Genomic DNA, 16,152 nt, shown 5'->3' with positions numbered 1-16,152 from the left:
CATGATGTCATTACTTTATAGATTAGACAGAAGCCTTGTATGACCCACTGGGCGGAGGATTCTCAGGTCCTGCACTAAGCTATTGATCAGTATTGATCTTTGGTGCACACTGGAGAGTTTCTGGCCCAGCAGGAGAATGTCGATCCTACTTCTCACAATACACTATTTAAAGCATGTGCATTTTTCCAATCCCCAATGCACAGATGAAGTCATCACACAAGTCCACCTTTAAAAGGCTCCTGAGGGGTATCTATCTATAAATTACTTAACCCTTTTATGCCCTAATATGTGATGAGTGTAGACAACTTATTGTATAGGATCTTATACATGCACTCACTGGACACTAACGACAAGAGTAACGTGTTCAGGATTGTGACACGAACAGGAAGGCATCTTTTTTGGCAGGGAATGGGTAAACTTCACTGCCTTCTGTAAATGAGTTCTCATGTTAGAATACTGTAACTCTTAAATAATTGATGCCCTGACCCATATATGCCAGTTTGCATCTGTACGTTTTGCTAAAATGCAAGGCCCATGGTTATTAAGTAGCACAAGGTTTACTAAGGAATGTTGTGGGATACAGTCAAAAACATTAGTTGTGGAATACTATATTTTTTATCAAAGCATTTGTTTTCTTTCCCCTATTGTGTAATAATAAAAATGATATCCAAGGGCATATAAAGGGTTATTAGAGATATAAATACAGTATATATATTATACTACTCCACTGGTTCAAGGCTTCAGGGTATTCGTTTCATCTGTGCATTGTGAGATTTTAATCTTCACAATTAAGTAGTTAAAATAGTTGAACTTGTTACAATTATGGCTGCAATATTATCCACTAATGGCCTTTAGCTATACCTTTTGCTGGCCTGTAAATGAATATAATAATCTAAAACCAGAGGAAAATACACTTAGTTTGCTACTAATTGACATAGTAGATGTATGATCCATATCATTTTAAGTGTGAGGTGATAAAGCTACCAAGAAAGGCTAAAATCAAGGTGCAAATTGTTATTTTACGCAACACCCATGAAAAGGGTGATAATCGAGTCCCGGAATTAATTAGTGAGAATTGCAGCACTGGAAGGTGCTAAGAACAAAAATCCATATTGTCTTATCCTGGATCTGTGCACTTATAAACCAAGAAAGTTTATTAGCTACATAACTGCTCATAAATAAAGCAAATGCATCACCTAGGAATTTTATATATATATTACATAGTAGAAAAGCTTTGGGCCACACTTATACACTGTTCTTTGCCAAGTGAAGGGCCTGAAGGGGAGGTGCATGGTACAAGGATTCTGTTTTTGATGTTCTTCTAAACCTTGAGTTATATAATTCCCCTTCAGGCACCGTTGTAAGCATAAAACAGTCAAGCGTCGCCCACAGTTCTAATTTAAAAGCACAGAAATCTGTGAAATACATTTAAACACATATACATACATGTAAGATGTCCTGCCGTAATGTGAGTAATCCAGACATTGAGTCATGAACCAGTTGCTCAGACTATAGTACTTAATGAGGGATCATGGTTTCCATTGTCTATATCATTATACATATTTCTTGTACCCAGTGTATACATTTGATTATACATTTGATTATCCCTCAAAATGAAAGATTATTTCCTCTGAACTGTTCAGGTAAAAAAAACTATGCCAAAATATAATGAAGTTTTCAGGATGTCAGCACTGGGAAACCCTTACCTTAGTATGTGATATAGAAATGTGAGATGGCGCACAAGATATTAAGTGTAGGAACACGCTTATCTATCAAGGAATGTACACAAACCTGTGCAATTTTATGACAACCCCTATCACAGAACAAGCAGTTTGTTCCTACTTGTCTCTCACACCGAGCTAAAGTCAAAAATACATTTAAGCAGAATCCACTGGGCATTGAGTTTGATGGCTGGCTGCCAGCTCGGCGGCACCGTGTACACGCAGCATTTAGGATTGAATTGACCCTTCCAGTATATTTATGGAATGTCAGTCTATGTCTCTAGGGGTTTGGTAGATCACATTCTCTAAATTACACTTAGCTTTTAGGGAAATCTGTAGAGATGCATGTTATCTAACCATCCCTGGCTGAGCCTACTCATGGCAGAGACTCCATAAACTGCATTATCAGAACCCCCATTTATTTCCTGCATCCCTTGTTCTCCAAGATCTTAGGCTTTCAGGGCAGGCATCATCCAGACAATGCAGATCAAGCCACTCAAGAGAAAGGACAAAATAAAGGTTTCATGCCATTGGAAATGTTATTGGCCTTAGAAATGGCTGTGATTGAATGTCATCACGTCTGTCATGTTACCTCTGATATTTGATCTCAACGGAGGCTGCTGGATGAGTGAGTTAATGGCCAGTGTTTGCCTGTGACTAGGTATGGACATTGACATTTATGCTATTGTCCAGGCTGAGCTCAAAAGCGCAAAAGCTCAAAACCCTGGAGCTTCCCCCCTCCCTACTGTTCACCCTCACTCTTTCATTGAATGCTAGGAGGAGTGTGGACTTCTAATAAAGTATCTCAGGAAGTAATTGATTCCTTACACTCTGAGAATTCTACTGCCTTGAGGGTCATTGAGGCTGAACAGAAAGCAATGGAAGGTGAGAATTGCCTCTAAATACACCTGGATTAGATGACAGGGTAAGCAACTAAAGTCAGAGTGGCATTAACCTCAGAGTGGAGTGACACTAGTGGAAAAATGAAAATGACATTTTATTATCACTCTCAGCCGGACAGACAAGACATATTCTTAGGCATCATTGTTGGGGGATTATCAATGCTAGAGTTATACCACTAGTGACTACCACAGCTATTGTGGTTTATTTAGGGTCTGACATCTTGTTCAAAAATCTTCCTACTTACAATGCAATGTATTATTATCAGGAGTTGGAGATAGATGGACCACTGGGCCATCTATAATGGTAGCTGAATGAATAGCATCCAGCCAGAAATGATTAACATCTTTGCACAATCCAAGGATCTAAATAATTATACAATTACAAGACTAACAATGTTTAATGTTTCATCTGCCCTTGGTTTTCTAAAAACATAGAATATAGTGGCACTTCTTCCACTAATCATCCTTTGGCCGACATAATGCCCTCTCCTTTGATGCAGAAGGATGTTCCAAAACTGGTTCTCTGGATTAAAAACTGTAATTATACTCCATTTTAAGCATATTTATAGAAATGATTTTAGGGACAGACATAAGCTTTAATTAAAGTGTATAATGTCTGAATGACAGTTTGCCGAAAACCCGAAATTACGCACAGGCTTCATTCTCTTCACAGCTGACAGCGTTTAAGAAGTCTTCCTTTTGTTGCCCATACATTGCAATCATCTTAAACATTCGGCATGACATAGATAGGGGATGTCTTGATTGCAGAAATGTACCCTTGGTGCATGCAATGTGCGGATCCAGCTCATAGCAGTCACAGTGTAATAGCTTATAGTGATGCTCGCCATAAAACGGTTAAATAACGCGCTCACATGATAGCCGATTATGCGCTGATATCATCATTCCTACATCCAGCTTGTCATGTGCAATGTGTTTCAGTGAGGAGTTTTCCTCTCTTTATCTCTCTTCCTCCCTGTCTCTGGCACTGGCTGATAAGAAATTATATCAGAGCCCTGTTCTTAACAGCTGAAACAGGAAAAAAGTCAGTCTGTCTCTACGTGTCCCGCTTTTATTCAACTGATATGTATGGAATCAATATGTCTATAGGTTAAATATAGCTATAACTATTACATCTGCGTGTTTGTGATTGGAATTGGTTTTTATCAGCTCTCGGTAAGTGTTGCTTAGAAGGGAATGTCCACTTCAGATTATGAAAGAACATTTCAGATTCTGGAATATCGGATTGCAATATGTCTCATTTCATCCCCTGGCTTTGAGTAATATTAGTGGCCGCTCGTACATGACCTGCTTCCACTTAGCAGGAACTCACTGGTTGATTTTAGTTACAACGCCTCCACCTTCCTTCCTTAGTGTTGTCAGTAGACCACAAGATTGTTACTGCCCTTTACACCCACTTGCTATCAAAAGAACACTAAAACTAGAAATGAGTGACAAAAATTAGTGGGCAGTACTCCTCCACCTAGTGTTTTCTGTATGTTTCTGGGAGAAAATGCTTCTAGAAATTCTTAAGATATTCTTCCACTGATGTGATCCATCTTCTTTTGAAAATTAGTGGAGTAGGCAAAACATAGCCAAAAGGACAGGGCTTTAAGGGGTTATCCCACGAACCAATTTAGGCCCTATCCACAGGACTTTTGTTTTTTAAAAAAAATTAAATTCAATAAAGACCAAATGCTACATGTATCAATAAGGAAAAACCGCTAAGATATATCAGACAAGCAGAAAAGCCCATAAAAGTGCCTAAAAATGGACAAAGACAAATTTATGATACATGTGCCCCACTGGGTCAGAACTGCACCATTTTGAAGGTACTACCTGCCATTGACATTAGTAGTGTCTTATCATTTGAGAGAAAGATCTTTCCCCATTTTACCTCTAAATCCCTGATTGCTGCCCGACTGGGTGTGCTTGTCTAATGTAGCAGTTGCAGTAATATTATTGAAAATATCATGCTTTTAGGCAGAACCTGCAGCAGCAATGTGCATAACTGGGCAAGTACTGGGCCCAGAGCTGCTGGGGGGCCCACATAAAGCTGTATATATACGAAATCTGAGGGGGTGAGAGGGGCTGTATCTCATGAATCCATAGGGAGTGTGGGAGCTTTATATAAAATAGCCATGAGGGCTGTTTGGTATGATAATTTAGGGAATATTTTAGGGAACGTGAAAATGTTTTAGTTTCTGATTTTTAATGCCACCGTAAGAGTTCACTGCAAAGGGGCCCACTGACACCCAGGGGCCTACTGAGACCAGAAGCCGACCCTGCTTTTAGGGGCGTCACAATTAACCATAGGGTGGCCGCTCTATATACTAATCTGTCTGCAAAGTTGCTTCAGTTCTAAATGAGTCAACTTCTGCTTTTTAGGACTTTAACCACACTGTTATCATCATACGTCAGTGTGTTTATTATACATGTGTGTTTGTATTTATATGAAGTTGTACAAGTTTAGATAGTTCTTTATATAAAAACACACAATGATGAATGTATTTTAAAAAGAGGGTTTATGTTTTCAAGAAACTATTTAGTGATGTCAGTGTAATGGAATAAGGAATGTGCGATCACCATTCATAACGTGTCCAATCTCAGCACTGCAGCACTGTTAGATGTCTCCCTATAGAGGAAAATACACAGCGTTCTGCAGTCAGGGCTCTAAATTTGGCATACATATTTACAGGGTCAACTTCATACGTCGAATTTCAAGTTCAAGTGCTTGCATGCAGTAAAGTCATGCGGGGAAACACTGTGTGTCAGTACAGTGCATAATAACCGTGACATATTTCTTATACATTTATGCGCATGTTCACTTGCAGACTGTAAAATAACATTTAAAAGTGCCATGGATGGATACACTGTGGAGCTTAACATCTTATTTTCATGCCCGAGGCTCATGTATGAGTGTGGAGAGGAAATATTCCCACACTGCTTGAGCTGTCTAGCAGATCACTCATCTTCTAGGAGATTGCTTAGAAGATAGCTGCTGAGTGAAAGGAACTCACAGACACAGGACTCGGTACAGCTCTGTCATCTGCAATACGGCTACAGTCACATCTCCATTCCCATGCAGAGGAGCAGAGCCTTGCTGGGTGTAGGGCTTCCTCCTGCCCACCCTCAGAGAAGAAGATCTGTGTGGTTGTCTTACAAGACAGTGTCATGGTAAACAAACAGAGAGTGATTGAGAAAGACACTTTACAAGGTGTTACTGTGTCACTCTCAGCAGTGGGGACAGAGGAGAAGATGTGGACAGCTGTCGGTAGATTTAACTCTTACTCCTGGATCGGGTTAGATATAGATTTGTGTGGTTACCTCCAGGAAAGCAAATTCCTGCCGCACAACAGTTCATATATTATTCAGCGCCAGAGAATGTCTATAGATCATTTTCTTTGTGAGTACAAAGTAAATATTTAGCAGAGCATTCAATATCTAATTAAATCTACAGATTATTGCACATAGAGGTCTACATATATATTATTCATTAAACATTTTTGGTCTGGATCTGTATTCTATGCATTTGCTTATGTGTACTCAGTCTCGTATGAACTATAGAAAGAAGTGAAATGTCACCGGCTGGCAATGGAAAATGAATGAATTTGCATTGTGGTGTACACAGCGGTAGATTTATACCGTGTAATCTCCTAAGCACCGTCCTTTCTCCTTAGAGTCTCCTTGGATTTTCCTTTGGTTCTAGTAACATAGCAGAGGATAGATTATAGAACAACACAAGGCAGTATATACCTAAACATGGCCCCTACTGGCATTGCACTGCTAGATATTGGCACAATGCAGACAAATATTGTGGTTTTCCTCTCCTTTGCCAAACCTGATGTGACCTCTTGTACGTTTCTTAGACTCAGCAGACAAAATGTATCAAGTTTAAGGGGATGTTATTAGTTGGGATAAAGCATTCTCATGAAAGCTGATAAAAGTGAAGACATCCAAACGGATATCAAAGACAAGAATGCGGCAGTTTGTACTGCATTTTCCTGCATTGGTTCCAACATGACACTCAATGTAAAACACATGGCGTTGGAAGCATGAAAGTGAGCAATTCCAGCACTAGGAGACGTTACTGGAAGTATAAACACTAAGCAGAGTGACTTCACAAGAGGAATTTCACATTACTGATCTTACTACAAAACTTGGTGGATATGCTGAGAAAAGCCAAAATAGCTGGCCTACTGGATATTGATGACATTTGTGTATCATGTATACACTGGATGCGTGTATGTAAAATGAAAAGATCTGTCATCTCCCCTGAAATGTCTGTTTCCATGAAAAACAAAGCTGGGACATATCTTATTAGAATTTTAGTAAATTACCTTCTCCTTGTTAAAAGAGTCCCCAGGAAAGTCATCATCATTTATTCATTCTGTATAGGGATGCAAACCTTTTGGAAAGGGAATGGGAACACCCATTCCCAAATTCATTTATTTCCAAGAAATTATCCAGAACTTCAATTTGTATAGATGAAGAAATGCAAATATTTACTTAAAGCACTTAAACTACACAGTTCTTCATTCTGTATTAGAAATGGGGATGTTTATTATTTGTCCTCTATGTAGATAACAACATGTCTATTTTACTGGTTGTTCTTTCATTGAAACTATTATTCTTTGAGTTCTTAAATCAGATTCTTTGATCTTATAGGTATGACTTTATTGAGATCCGGGATGGTGACAGTGAATCAGCAGATCTCTTAGGAAAACATTGTGGAAGTATTGCACCGTCTACAATCACTTCATCCGGCTCACACATCTACATCCGCTTTATCTCAGATTATGCTCGCCAGGGGGCTGGTTTTTCACTACGTTATGAGATCTTCAAGACAGGTGAGTTTTTTAAAGCTAAACATTCTGCACCAACACTAAACTAGTACATGTATACCTGTAGTCCATCACATACCAATCATTTTACAAAAATCTGGCTACTGAATGCATATAAAACATAGCCCACCTGCAGGACCTTCGCTAATTCCAGGTTGGGTGGTTAATGATAAGTAAAGTATTGAAAATATCTGTCCACGTCCATAAAGTTTATTGTATATCTAGAGAATGGAAAGAGGGGCAAAATTCTTACCCCGCATGAAATAATACTCACTTGTGACCCCCATAAGGCACTTTTGTGGCCCCCAAATTGTGTTATACCACTCCTTATGGCCAGAGCCAGATTACGGTTGGTGGGAGCCCCTGGGTGCCAAATCCGGTGTCTGTATGTAGCCCATATAGGGCACACATTTAACATCCATGTAATAGGCATGGTCTCCCCATAGTCCATAATCCATGTAATAGGCAGGGTCCCCCCAAAATCAGTAATCCATGTAATAGGCATGGTCTCCCATTAGTCAATAATCCATTAGGCATGGGCCCCCTTAGTAAGTCATCCATTAGGCAAGGCCCCCTTAGTCAATTATCCATTAGGCAGGCTCCCCAAGTCATCTATTACACAGGGTACCTGTCTTAGTAATCCTCTAGCCAGAGTCCCCCCTTAGTAATTAATTAGGGTCAATTAGACAGCAGTGCCTTTGCCGAATGATATGAGAAGCACAATCTAGCCCTGGCCTCTGCACATCGCCACACATGGCCCACCTGCTCCTGGTTAAGTTCCCAGAGTGTACGCCCTGGGAGTCCTCCCCGTTATCCGGCCCTGTTTGTGGCACCCACACTGTATAATGGCTGCTCTTGTCATTCTCACACTGTACATTGCCCCTATTTTGACCCTGTCACAGTAGAGAAAGATGCTCATATGTATGACACGTTTCCTCCAATCTTCTTTATCCAGTAATAAATAGTTTTTTGACTGGATGGGGTTAAAAAAAAACCTCAACCGCCATTATGCTCTATTCCAGGTTATTGTGATTACCTAACCAATGCATCATTTAGTAAAATGTGTATCATCCCTTGTTATCCTGACCGTGTATCACTGTTCCTGAAAGACTGCTTTGATTTAAAAGGAAGCTATGTTTAATCGATATCTGTTTATGACTTCTTCTGCCTACATCGCAGTCAGCTTTAAATAAGTCTGCAGCCGATCAGCTGAGTATTCTCTTAGATCAGTGTAAATCATTAGGACATTCCCTTTTATTGCTTTTCCAATCAGGTGATGATTCTAGTGATGCATTGAAGTCAAGGGCAAAGTGTTGAAGGTCAATTGAGTTTTACAACCTCTAGACCCACAACCTAATTTCTTTGGCTACTGTCGCCTGTGAATCATTGCAGAAAAAATAATTATTTGTATCCCTCCATTGGAATAAAACTTCTAATAGGGGTGGTTAACAGATACAACTGACTGCAGCTCTTACTGGGAGAAATGATTCTAATGATATCATCATAGAATATATTTGTTGAAATAATCAATGTACTTACAAATGTGCACAATACACATGTGTCTACATCGACTATGAGTTTTTGCAGACTTTTATGTTAGAAATATGGAAGCTCCCCGGCTCCCCACCAGCAACTGGCATTGAAAGTTTTGGACATGTAAAATGTCAGCACTTGTGTGTAACTGAGTTTAACAGAGTTGACCAAACTTAGTTGTCTAAAAAAAACATTTAAAAAACATTTAGTTCATGTGACTTCCAGTACCTATTGGACCAAAAGTGATGACGTCTGTATCATAGTCTATGGGACTGCCGAGCTAATCACTAGCTTCAGAATTTACTTGTTTAGGCCCCACTTCTAATCCAGTTGGGTTTTGAAGTTTCATAGACTAGACCTGCATGGACCTACAAAATGAAAATATTTTTGTTCTGACAACAATAGAACTCAATAGAACTCAAAAAACTGAAACATGAAAAGACTAGAGCATTTCAATATATGTATAGCTTTGTGGATAAACCTAAAGATGTTCTGACTATATACCTATTGAATGTCTCATGTTAGCGCTGACATTTGTGATCAATACTAATATATGCAGTTTAACGCCAATCTGAGAATAGACTGGAGCAGAGAGACATGATGTGGCATGTGGATTGTCACATTTGCAAATTAGAGTCATAGGTTCCCCATCTATAACCTCAGTGGGTTGAATGTGGATGGACTGATAAAACCAATCTTTGCTAATACAGGATATGATGGATTTATAGCATCATTTCCTTATTTTAGGGTATTTAGGGAACTTCAAGTGATGCATTGTATACTAACAAACTCCCACACATGTATAATGTGAGTGGAATAGGGTTAAGTGGAAATTGTGTGGCTGTCATCAGCCCTTTTTGTGCATACACAATTTAGGATCATCAGTGACAATATTCTTTTGGTAAGCCAACAGGTCAACATGCCCCAGGGACTTTGCAATGTATTGATCCCAGCAGAGGGGTCAAGAAGGAAATGACAAAGACTGTGTCTGCTGTGCTTATAACAAGCTATTCAGCACTTTCTGGGACGCAGTGAAAGAAGTGTGCTTTGTACATGCAGCCTAGAATAAAGAATCTCTAGTCTTCATTAAAGTACTTTTCTGGAAGGAGTCAAATCTTGTCTGACATACTCCATAAATTTGTATTGTCCATGTGCATTGTACATACAAGAAACATCTTCTCCCTTATGCATTTTTAAAGTTAGGAATATTGGCTGGTCTTGAAAATATCATTTAACTAAGTCTGATTTGTATGGTGCAGGAACTGTAGCGCTGTACCGTCTCATCAAGATATGGAATCGAAGAAGAAAGAGCACCATTTGTGAAAGACTAGAGATAGGCCAGGCAGTTCCAGAGGTTTTCGAATGTGTGCTGTATCAGTGATCTAGCTTTTGTCTTGGGTCTTAGGTTCTGTATAAGCTTGTGCATGTGAACAGAATCCTAGAGCAGGTCCTGCATATATACCAGCTTGCGGAGCTATCAGTGTGTATCAGAGTGAAATATTTATGCACATAATATAGAAGACAAGCAAGATCTTGGGATAATTGAATAGTAAGCTGAAGGTTGAAGGTTACTGCATAAGTGTATTCAAGAAAGCTTTCTGGTAGCATTTAGATTGTGAAGTAAATGAGGATTGTGGGGCTACGTGCAACAGCAGTACTCATAAACCCACATTTTTGGGGCTCAGCCCTTTAACCATTTCTGACTACTTAACAGGTTTAACTCTTGACACAGAAATGCAAAGTTTTAAAGAGGACCTTTGACCTCTACTGTCAACTCTAACTCTTTGGATCCTTTAATAGGTGCTGCTCCAGACATTTTGGCACTACAAGAGTCAGTGGGGTGACATCTATTAAAGGAGGTCTTTTACCTAAATCCTAAGTATAGAACCTATAAGGATAGCCAGCACCTTCCTCCATCACTTTGTGCTGCTTTTGTCTACGTGACAATAGTGACATATCTTTTATTGCATTGAAAATTGCACATTGGCCATTTTCACCCTCTTCTTACTCACAATCTTGGTAATATTGATAAGGCAATAGGCCACAGAAGGAGCCACATCCACCGCTTTGTCCTTAATGGAAAAAAAAGAATATAGCCACGCCCCTTTACTGAGCTCCTACCCCTTTTCTTAGCTGCCAAGTCAAAATGGAAAAGATTCGGTAAAAAATGAACTTCTTTAAAAGCTTTTAGCACATGAAGTAGGCTCAGAAGACTTCCTATATCATTTTATCATGATTATTTTTATAATTCATTTACAAATGTATTGCTACTAATTATAAATTGAAGAATTCATATAGAGATGTTCATATCTATTCCAGTTATAAAAGCAATGTAAGTAAACAGTTAATCATTTATGGGTGTGTTCCCTTTCACGGGTATTGTCATGCCAGTACCAACCTTTGGAAATTGCACAAAGCATTTGAACAAATTTCTAATTGTGAATCGCACACTTCTTTGACATTTTAGACGGAACTAGGAATGGGATTCTTGCCCCCTATTTCTGGTCTCCAGCTCTTCCCCTAAGGCACATCGGAGATATAGGACACACAGCAGGATGCTTTGCAGAGTCAATACAATGGGCAACATTGTTGAAGTCTGTATTAATAGTCTTTGGTCTAGTGGCAAGGAGAAAGCCTTCTTTAATCCTTGGAAACTTAACAGCCTACTGTCTTCTTCCATCGCTTTCATGTTTGTCACCTTTTAAAAAATATTTTGCACATTATCCCAAGAGATTTGATTGATTAAACCTGAGACGACACGTTGGTGACAACTCTGCAATATTGTACAGTAGTAATATGTGAACATCACAGGTGTTAGTCATTTTGTAATATATATGGTTAAATGTGCATTAATATACTTCTTGTATATTTTTATTTGGATTTTTATTGTTGCAGCCACAAGTTGGGGCGCTTTAATATTAGATTCATCATTAGTAAAGAATATTTTGTGTAAAATGTCCTGACTGTTCTGACATGTCTTGATTTCTTGAGGCAATAGAGGTCATTCAGCAATGTGTCAGCGCTTCCTGTTTGTATTATTGTAGGCTCTGAAGATTGTTCGAGGAATTTCACCAACACTAATGGCACCATTGAGTCTCCCGGCTATCCAGACAAATACCCACACAACCTGGATTGTGTATTTACTATCCTGGCCAAGCCAAAGATGGAGATCATTCTGCAGTTCTTGACCTTCGACCTAGAGCATGACCCACTTCAAGTTGCAGAAGGAGATTGCAAATATGATTGGCTGGACATCTGGGATGGCATTCCTAATGGTAAGATGGAGAGATGAGCAGAAGCATTTGTAAGATTTAGGCACATGGTATAATGGTATCAACATTGCCCATTGAATGGATGGGTAAATAGATGTCGTTTTTCTCTTATGATATCACAACATGGAGAGATTAGAGTTGTAGTTTGTAGGTAAGTCATCTCTTTAGATCTCACCCTTTCTACAACGCAGTTGTAATATTTTTCTTCAAGTATTCCCATTAAATCAATCTTTCTACCATTTTCTACCTTTGGCTGTTTCATCTCTTCAAGGTACCAGGAAATCAAATCACTATCTTTTGGACTGTGGTGTATTGTATAAGATTACTAAAATCTTCAGCTGTCTTCTGTATATACACAGCATAGGTGATAAGAAACACCAGAGTGCTATTAGTAAAACATTGAAGGAAATGGCAGCCTTATGCCCTCGACTGATAAGACTCATGCTCTTATTTCTCTCTACAGTGGGGCCCTTGATTGGCAGGTACTGTGGTACGAAGACCCCCTCCGAGATCCGATCATCTACTGGAATCCTCTCCCTCACTTTTCACACTGACATGGCGGTGGCTAAAGATGGGTTTTCCGCTCGCTATTACCTTGCCCCTCAGGAGGCCCCTGAAAGTGAGTTGAATACCTTATTTCAGGCCTTGACAGTCTTTGCTTTCGTCTGTCAGTGCACCTGCCAAACACCTGTCTTATTTCTCTTTATAATACCTGAATTACTATAGGTTTTGTGAGTCTTTTCGTTAATTCCTATGTCCTAGGTTCCTCAGCCTAGTTTGTGATTACATGTTTTGTATCAATCAAATATTATTGAAGCTGTTGCTGTTTTTGGCAGTACAATAAACTCTCCGTCAGTCAATAGTATCCCCTCGGTGCTTAATTGTCTGACGTGTTTGTCTTATTGCACTCTGCTTCAGCAGTATTATTCGTCTTCCTACAACCGCAGCTTCATTAATATAAGTTTTCACCCAAATTATTTGTTGCCTCTGCCTTATGTGAAAACTAAATTTTGTAGGAGGTTCATTCAATGAGGCTTCCTCATTTGCAGGCCAATTCCCACAATGCCTTGGGAATAGTTTTCCCGCAGAGTGGCTTTAATTAAAGAACATCTTTTGGAAGAGAACTGTAATGTTTATAGGTTATGAAACTGAACACAATCATACATTGATGTTGATGTTTTTTTAATTAGCTTGTTCCCACATTTCCCACTTATTATGCATTCTGCTTATTGTCTCTGTAGCACCTTATTGTCTGCAAAACTTCTCCATTGTTAAAACACAGCACTGGTGTATGCGGCAGGAGCGGCCGTGTAACATTATTAATTATCATTTTTATATCATTAGTGCCAGTTATAGTCTAAGAAACCTAATACAGACACCTCTGGGATGGAAACAGATGCATAGGCATCTGACTATAATATACAGAGTTATCCTAAATAATTATGTATCAGCTAATATGCACGGTATAAGGCTAATGCCAGGAAGTAGGCCCCTATGTGTCCTTCTCTAGAGGCTTGTTTATGGAAAAGACCCATAAATACGTATTTCTACTAATCTGCTGAAGTTTAAATTGTGAAGATTAGCAGCAGTTTCTCTGATAAGCCTGTGTTCTGTGCTCCCTAATTTGTTCTGCTATTGTAAATTTTCACAATGAAGGCACACAAGATAGTGAAGCTTGTCTTTAGCCATTAGAAAGCTCAGAAATTGAATAATTCACGGAGATTCGTAAACTGCTCACAATGTTCCTTAAATGCATATTTCATTTTAGTCACAGTGTTAAAGAATTTGAGAAATTAAATTGAGTATTACCTGATACAGCCCCAGACCTTAAAACCGTCTATATTTATACATTTAACATCCTTTTGTTTTTGCAGATTTTCAATGCAATTTTCCCCTGGGAATGGAATCCAGAAGGATATCCAGTGAGCAGATCTCTGCATCTTCTACATATGCAGATGGTGGATGGACCGCCCAACAAGCTAGACTCAACAGCGATGACAATGCTTGGGCCCCCAATCATGACACCACTAGGGAATATCTGCAGGTGAGTTGTACAGTAAATAGTAGCTGTGATATTAAAAAAACAATAGTCACAGTAGAAACGTAGGACGATGTGTTGCATAATAGAAAAAAAAACCCTGAATGTGAAACATCTTTATTAACTTGTATATCTCGTGAAGGCACTTGTCTTATCCCTTTCAGCCTACATGAGCTATTTTATAAAACATCAGAAAATGGGTGTTATAGGCTGTTTTATACACCTGCAGTGCTGCTGCAAGAATTATCTCCAATGTAATGCCAATAGATGAGGGAAGAAGCTTATGCTGCAATGTCTAGTGAACTGCTTTAAATCAGGTATATTGATGTATCACGCTGGGCTCCTGTCAAGGGCTCATTTGAATCCCTTACAACACATTGCTTTGCATTGGGAAGGTAGCCCTCTTAAGTGGATCTCACTGCACCATGCTCAGGATTAATTGTTAGTCAGGAGGCATAATGCTAAGGCTGGTGGGAGTGCCGTAATGAATTGATCCTCTGCAGAAACAGGCTGCAGCGCTTTAAATCACCCCGTCACCAGTCAGCTCCCTCAGGATGCGAGCCAAGTATAACCGGGATTTAGTGTGCAAGAGAAAAGTCTAACTCCTTCTGAGCCAGTCTGTGTGGCACAGCATGAAGTCGCAGGTTAATAAACACTTGTTACAAAGCGAAACAGGAGGAAGATGGACATGATGTTCTATACATCAAGTATATAAATCCCAAAGCTCAATAACCCAAGTTACATATAGAAAACACATCATGTTTATATATACGCACTGCCTCAGAGATACATAGGATATAAATGATAAATGGATATGACTTGCCTCTAGTGAGTAATTCCAACTTAATCACATCTCTTATAATGGATCTATGATTTTTGTACTTTCCAGACTTTCCATATTTTATCACTATACACATACTAGGATGTATCTGATAATATTAAAACAATAGAAAACAATAATATTAATATTAAAAATACCCCAAACTGCTATAAAGTGAAGTTTCACCCAACAGGAGCCTTCAAAGGTTCCTAAACAGCAACAGGATAGTCCTTTAACTCTATTCATGCTGAACAAAATTACAGCATTATGGTCTGTTAACCTCTCTGCCCCCATATTATGAAGGTCAGGCTATAAATGTTGAGATATTTAATTGTCCCACCTATAGTTCTAAGGGGAAGGGCATTGTCTCGGCAGGTCTGTGTCCCACTGCCAAATACTAGGATAATTTATTCCACATTAGTAATCTGGCAGGAAAAAGAAGCCACCAAGCAAAATGCAAAGTGTCTTGGACAGATACTGCATTGAAATTTCTTTCATTGAAAAATGGCAGGACTAAAATGCTGATTCTTGCCTCTCAGTTTCTACTGTTAAAAGAGCTTTAATTCACTTAATAAAAATTGATTATGTTCATTAAAAAAGGTCCCATCCCCAAGATTACAAGGATCTGATTTTGGAGGGTATTTATTCATATTTATTCATATTTATCATGTTGGGTCTTCACTAGAACAATATCTACAGTATTATTATAGCCATATTCTAGTTGTCTGGTGTGTTTAATTCAACCATTAACACTTTTGGTAACAGGAGAGAAACTTAAGGAAATTTATTGAAAATAGTTTTCTCATTGTATAACTTGGCAGATTGACTTAAGAAGACCAACATGGCAAAGGCTCCTTCATTCATAAATAGTTGGCCTACTGGGTCTGCTGAGAACTGGAGACATAAAATTATTGGCAAAATACAGCATATGTCACCATAAAGCTTGACTTTTCTTAAGTTCTCTTCAGGTTCTGCTCAATTTGCTAATATTTTGATACTTTTTTTGTAGAATGACCTAATCACTG

The 16,152-nt window shown here is 38.9% G+C and overlaps 1 protein-coding gene across 2 annotated transcripts in view; it reads left to right on the top strand.

The window, feature by feature from the left end:
- Positions 1-16,152, top strand: part of NRP2 (neuropilin 2) — an 84,417-nt gene that overhangs the window by 19,605 nt on the left and 48,660 nt on the right. For both annotated transcript variants that reach the window (XM_072121088.1, XM_072121089.1), the window contains exons 3-6: positions 7,289-7,470; positions 12,042-12,272; positions 12,733-12,888; positions 14,144-14,313. In XM_072121088.1, coding sequence (XP_071977189.1) covers positions 7,289-7,470; positions 12,042-12,272; positions 12,733-12,888; positions 14,144-14,313 — 739 coding nt within the window. The remainder of the gene's footprint in view (positions 1-7,288; positions 7,471-12,041; positions 12,273-12,732; positions 12,889-14,143; positions 14,314-16,152) is intronic.

The sequence above is a fragment of the Engystomops pustulosus genome, chromosome 8, assembly GCF_040894005.1.
Source record: "Engystomops pustulosus chromosome 8, aEngPut4.maternal, whole genome shotgun sequence".
NCBI lineage: Eukaryota > Metazoa > Chordata > Amphibia > Anura > Leptodactylidae > Engystomops > Engystomops pustulosus.
The sequence above is the reverse complement of the archived record's forward strand: the minus strand, read 5'-3'. Positions and strand labels throughout refer to the sequence as shown.